This window comes from Lepus europaeus, chromosome 18, assembly GCF_033115175.1.
Source record: "Lepus europaeus isolate LE1 chromosome 18, mLepTim1.pri, whole genome shotgun sequence".
Lineage (NCBI taxonomy): Eukaryota > Metazoa > Chordata > Mammalia > Lagomorpha > Leporidae > Lepus > Lepus europaeus.
Window position 1 is genome coordinate 47,977,078 of NC_084844.1, and position 6,815 is coordinate 47,983,892.

Sequence of the window (6,815 nt, forward strand, 5' to 3'; positions counted from 1 at the left end):
TTTTAATAAATAGTTATGATGGTTTAATTTTTAATTAAATGCTTTTTTGGTGCCTATCACTGTTAATAGCTTTTCTATATTGATCCATACTTACATTGTCAGTATAAACTGCTGAAAATGATTTACTATTGTTTTATTTAAGTTTTATAGTCATATTTATTTTAAATATTTAATTAATTAATTATTTAATTTGAAAGGTAGAACAACAAAGACAGGACTGGGCCATGCTGAAGCCAGGAGCTGGAATTCAATATGGGTCTCCTACTGGGTGGCAGCGACCCAAGGACTTCAGCCAGCACCTGCTGTCTCTCAGGGTGCACATTAACAGGAATCTGGAACCAGAAGCAGAGATGGAGCTTGAACCCAGGAACTCCAAAATTAATGCAGGTATGCCAAGCAGTGTCCTGAGAGCTGTGCCAGACACGCATCTCTGTAGTCTTATTTATGAGGCTGGTCTATAGTTTCTTTCTTGGGTCTCAGGAAATACGGATCTAAAGTTTGTCCCAATGCTTTTTGTTGAAAAGTGCAAACTTTGCCTGATAATTTAAAGGCCTATCGTAACGCTCTAGTAAATCGCACATGAATTTGGTTCATTTCCTGAAGTTCCATCAGTCCTATCAACCTTGCCATTCTGGTACTGGTACCACACGCTTTTAGAGTCCTGGATATTGGCAGAGCAGTGCTTTCTTGTTACCTTCTTTTTCAGCGTTTCCTTTGCTTATCCTCATGTTTATTTTACAGTAGTTTTGTTTCCTCAAAATCCTGTTATGATTTATAGAAGATTAGAGAGCGAGAGAGAGAGAGAGAGAGATTGATTGATTGGGATGTACAGACCTTACCTATAGCTCTGTGCTGTTCTGTGTTTGCTGGCTCAGCTTCCTCCCCTTTTTTTCTCTGTAAGATGAAAATTCAGTCAGGACATGAAGGAACCCAAGGCACTATTTTCTGGGGATGACTTGGTGCCTTGTCCTATTGTCTAAAGTGGGAGGGAGTGACTTTTTGCCTGAGTCTTCAGTCCCTGCAGAAGGGAAGACAAGATTTAAGACTCTTTATAACCTGATGAGGCTGGGAGATCTAAGAAGTGCTGGGTCCCAGATTAGTGAACAAAGGGGCTGAACAAGGACCACATCAGACCTATTATCGATTTTGTAGAGGCCTTGGGGAGGTAATCCCAAGACAGCTTCTGAGATGAACATGAATAATTGCTCCAATGTTAATATCTGAAATTAGAGGTCTTGGGAAATGGGTCTTGTTTACAAGAAGCAACCCAACTTTCTTACTGAACAGCAATCCCAAACTGTGAGGTAGGAGGAAGAATAAGAAACAGTGAGTGACACAGTGAGTGCTTTGAGTCATCAGAGGTCTGGAAAATCAGGACAATCCCAGCTTTCTAGTGATCCAAGTGCTAAACAAAACCAACTGGAAAAGAATCATGTTTGGAGGGAAATAATGTCATCTTACACCTCAAATTGCTTCTGATTTTCCAAACATAATGTCTAGCACACACCCATAGATAAGCAAACTCCCAGGGAAATAAGATTCCAGAAACAAGAACCAACGCATGGAAGGCATGAAGGGACTTCAGAAAATGTAATTGTCAGACACAGGCTGAAAAATTACACTAATACTATTTTAGGAAATAAAATGAAGTCCAAAAATTTGTCAGGAAGTTTTACATATTGATCACATATGTAGATCAGAGACACACTGCTAGCATGCCAGAAATCACCTCATATCTCCTTCAAATATTTGTTCTCTCAAAGGGAATTGCTACCCTGATTCCTAATGGTATAAATTAGTTTTATCTATTTCTGTACTTTATTTACATGGAAGTATAGAGTTTTCTTCTTTCATTCAGCATCATATTGTATGTGAGGCCCATCAGTATTGTATGTGGTTGTGGATTGTCCATGTTCATTACTGTATAGCATTCTATCATTTGAATAAATCATTAAAAATCCCTTCTACCATTGATAGACAGTGGAGTTTCCAGTTTTTGAATGTTACAAACAGTACAGCTACATAAATCACTTGGCATCTATACCTGGAAGTGGAATTTCTGGATCATAGGGAAGTCCCACATGTAGTTTTAGTAGATATTGTTATATATTTTTCCAAAGAACTTTTGTGAATTTCCCCTGCTTCCAACAATGGGTGAGAGTACCGAGGAAGGAGAACCTGAGAGAGAGAGAGAGAGAGAGAGAGAGAGAGACAGACAGAGAGACAGAGAGATTGTCCACCCACTGTTTCACTCCCATCTTCCACTGCTTTCCCAGGCCACTGCAGAGATCTGGATTGGAAGTGGAGCAGCCAGGACTTGAACTGGGACCCTTATGGGATGCCAGCACTGCAGGTAGTGGCTTTACCCACTATGCCACAGTGCCAGCCCCTTACTTCATGTATTTTTAATGTGTCCTATCAATAACATATAATTTTGCTTTATTTTTTTCAAAATAAATTTTGTTGTATATGTTTAAGATAGCATGATGTTATAAGACAGACATATAGTGGTAGATGGTTACTACAGTGGGACAAATGAGCATATCTATTATTTCTCATAGTTGGCTGTCCCCCACCCCCACTCCCCAGCCGCTACCTCATGGCAAGAGCAGCTGAAATCTACTCATTTAGCCAGAAATCCTGGATACAAGGCACTATTATCAGCTGTAGTCCCATCATGCACTCTAGGATCTATAGACTTGTTTATTCTACATCTGCTCTTTGTATACTTTGACCAACATCTCCCCACTCTCTGTCCTTCCCCAGCATGTGGGAACCACTGGTTCATTCTCTTTCTCTGTGGATTTGAGCTCTTTATAAATATGCCACATTTCATGAGATCATGCAGTGCCTGTCTGTCTGTGTCCGGGTCAGTTCACTTCACATAGTCATAATCCTCCAGGTCACCCGTGTTGTTGCCAGTGGCAGGATCACCTCCTTTTTTAAGGATGAATAATATTTCATTATATATATACATATAAATATATATTTTGCCATATATTTGCATATATTCCTCAAAAGTGTATCTTTTGGTTGCTTTTAACCTTTTGAAAAAGTCCTCAATAATCTTTTGGGATTATGTTTTATTTTTGTTTATTTTTTAATTTTTTCTAAAGATTTATTTATTTATTTGAAAGAGTTACACAGAGAGAAGAGAAGAGGCAGAGAGAGAGAAAGAGAGAGAGAGAGAGATCTTCCATCCGCTGATTTACTCTCCAGTTGGCCACAATGGCCAGAGCTGTGCCAATCCGAAGCCAGGAGTCAGGAGCTTCTTCTGGGTCTCCCATGTGGGTGCAGGGGCCCATCTTCTACTGCTTTCCTAGGCCATAGCAGAGAGCTGGATCAGAAGTGGAACCGCTGGGACTTGAACTCGTGCCCATATGGGATGCCGGCACTTCAGGCAGCGGCTTTACCTGCTACACCACAGCGCCGGCCTCAAGGGGCTTATGTTTTAAAAACAGTATTATGTTAAAATTTAAACAAACTGTAGCAAGTCCCTGTGGGCAACTGAGAAATGCCACTTCAGGACATGGGTGTGTGGAATCATTGAACTTTCAGTGTTCAAATTACTGCAGGACAGCAGGTTGACAGATGTGAAGGAGATTGCTGAGACAAGACTTGATACACAGGTGTAATGTCTTTTGCTTGCAGTTAAAGCTGAAACATAATTCTCTATATGATTATTGCAGGAAATGGAACAGGAGAGGTCAGCTCCCCTTGTCTGACCTGCCACAGAGGATAATGTGATGTGACGCGTAGATAGTGGGGAAGTTTAGACTTCTCCTGAGGGTCTACATTTCCTCAGCATTTCTTTCATAACATCTTCTTTGTTATTATTTCACCATGGGAAATATATGAAATACCTCATTCTATTTGGCCTTATTGAGTTTATGCATAGCAGAAAAATTAGCCTTGTATTCATGATTTAAAGGTACTACTACAGGATTCACTAGACACCATTTTATTAAGTAGTTACTATGTAGTGCTGAAGGTACAGCAGTGAACTAGGCAGATCTCAAACTCTGATATTCTGGAGCAGAGACAGATAATAAATACATTTCTGTGAGACTTTCATTGCCTTACATTGAAAATCCCCTAAATGAAATACTTACACTCCATCCAGCATTGATCATTCACTCACACAGATGTCTATATTTGTGATCAAATCCATTTTGGGTCAAAAAGAAGATTACTACAACAGTTCCCATCCTTGGTGCCAGAAAGATGACTTGTGTCATCTTCCAACATTCATGGGCAAATTCTTGGCAATAGAAAATTCTTGTCTATAGAAAGGTTTTATATTCTTACTGGCAGTTAAAAAGAGTAGATAACAGAGCAACTTGCATACTGTTCTAAGATACACTCAGTCCACGTATCTCTTCAAAAATATAATCCTGTTGCAAAATATGAGGTTAATGAATGATCATTCGTATGTTATCAACACTTTGAAAAATTTTATGATTTTCTTATAAGTAGAATCAAGTCATAGATCTTAGAATTCTTTGGTAGGGATTTAGTGACCTGCTGGATTGATGATCTCTGTTCCAGGGAATGTCAGTTACACAATTGGAATTGGTCACCAGAAGCAAAACCTCATCTTGCCTGGGGCATGCTGAGAAAGATTGTCACAGGATTTTCAATACTGCTAATTTTTCTTCATTTATTATATGGCACCCAGGATTTTCTTAGTCACTGTGGCTTTATTTTATATTATAATGAATTACTAACTTTTTTGTATTCATTAAATCAGAATCTTTATTACTTTACAAAACAATAAACCTATTGATGACTATCATTTTGGTAATATTTAGGGAGAGTCTTAGGATCTTTAGAGACAGTATAGTTTAATAAAATATGGAGTAAGCACAGCAATCTCTCCCCAGATTAGTGTCTTTACTGGTTTTAAGGAGAGATAAATAATGCCCAACCTGATTATCTCGAGTTATTTTCAGAGTACATTTCAAATACTAATGTTTTCATGCATTCATTCCATTCCACCAAACCAAGTAGTACAAGTACCTGTGGCTACACTTTGTGGTACCATACTTATGAAGGAACAGTCATGTGTCACATGACAGCTCCTGTCCTCAGAGGCTTACAAGACCAGAGAAGGAGATTGAACACGATAACCAAATAAAAAATTGGCATGTGATTAGTGATTTGCAGTCTTCAAAGCACGAGCTATGTGACCACACCCCACGACAGGCAGGACAGGTGTTACTATTCCAAGTATATAGATGGGGAAGCTAAGGCTCAGACTTTCTCAGTTTCCGCCCCCCGCTAGTAGCATGGATTTGAACTCAATCTCTTGTGTTGCCACTTTGCCAAAAGGAGCATAAACATGTTGTAAGTGATAATTTCAGCAAGATGTCTCTCCAGACTCTTAGAAGATTTCTGAGAAAATGAATTTCAGGCTGGAGAGGTCAAAGGCAGCTTCTTGTGGAGGGATGATGTTGGAGCAGGATTCCCAAGTGCATCCTAATTGGTGATTGACTGCAGTATCCGTGTATGATCTCACAATGGCTATGAAGAAATTCTCTTACTGAAGAGTTTCCCCAGAGCAGCTTTCATGTCCTGGTTTCTCAGGCTATAGATGAAAGGATTTAACATTGGGGTCACTGCCATGTACATCACAGTCACCACTGCATCCTTCAGGCTGTAGCTGGTCAGGGGGCGGAAATACATGCCCATGACTGTCCCATAGTACAAAGAAACAACTGTCAGGTGGGAACCACAGGTGGAGAAGGCTTTAAGTATACCCTTAGTGGAGGGAACCCGTAAAACTGTGGCAAAGACTCGGACATAGGAGATAACGATGCATAGCAGTGGCACGGAGAAAACACCGACCCCTAGATACATCATTTTCACATTAAAGCCTATGTCAGAACAGGACAGCTTGAGCAAAGGGGTAATGTCACAGTAGAAGTTGGCCACTTCCCTGTTGCCACAGAAGGACAGATGAGCTGTGAGTAGAGTGTGGGGGAGAGCATTGGAGTTTCCAATCACCCAAGACCCAACAACTAGCAGGATACAAGAGCGTGGACTCATAATTGTTGTATAATGAAGTGGGCGGCTGATGGCTATGGCTCGATCGTAGGCCATTGCAGCTAAGATGTAGCTATCTGTGTTACCCAAGGCTATCATGAAATACATCTGCGTTAGGCATCCTCCAAAGGAGATGGCTTTACTACCTAAGAGATGGTTGACCAACATCTTAGGGATGGTTACAGATGAGAAAAAGATGTCAACAAGGGAGAGATTGGCAAGGAAAAAGTACATGGGGTTGTGAAGGCGAGTGTCAGCGCGAATGGCGAGGATGATGAGCATGTTTCCAACCAAAGTGATGGGGTAAATGAAGAGGAAGAGGATGAAGAAAAAGTCTTCCTGTTCCTGCCGACCAGTTATCCCCAGGAGGGTGAAGTCCAGGGTAGAGGACTGGTTTTCTCCCCTCATGGCTCCTTCAGCCTGAAATGGGAGAGGAAACCAGAGTTACTAGTGTAGTTACTTTGTTTTATAATCTTCCATACCCACCACCATTTTGACTCAAGTGATCAGCTCTTCCCATATCTGAGTACATAAAATCTGGAGATACTCAGTATTTGGAAAGAAGTCTCTGTTGGTCAACAAGATTAATAGTCATTGACCCCTTGGACACTCTTGACTAAGAAGTGAACAATCTGTGAATCAGAGGTGCCCACTCTCCCCAGTCAGCACAACCACACAAACATCTAGGATTTAATCATTTAACAAATCATTCAGTTTCATATTCTGCAGTCTAGAGTATTTGTTAGGCTTCAAGGGGAAAACATAAATAG

The 6,815-nt window shown here is 40.4% G+C and overlaps 1 protein-coding gene across 1 annotated transcript; it reads right to left on the reverse strand.

Moving 5' to 3' along the window:
* Positions 1-5,523: 5,523 nt before the first annotated feature.
* Positions 5,524-6,453, reverse strand: LOC133747115 (olfactory receptor 1A1). The gene has a single exon (XM_062175293.1). It carries the CDS (start codon positions 6,451-6,453, stop codon positions 5,524-5,526), a length of 930 nt encoding a protein of 309 aa, XP_062031277.1.
* Positions 6,454-6,815: the final 362 nt, after the last annotated feature.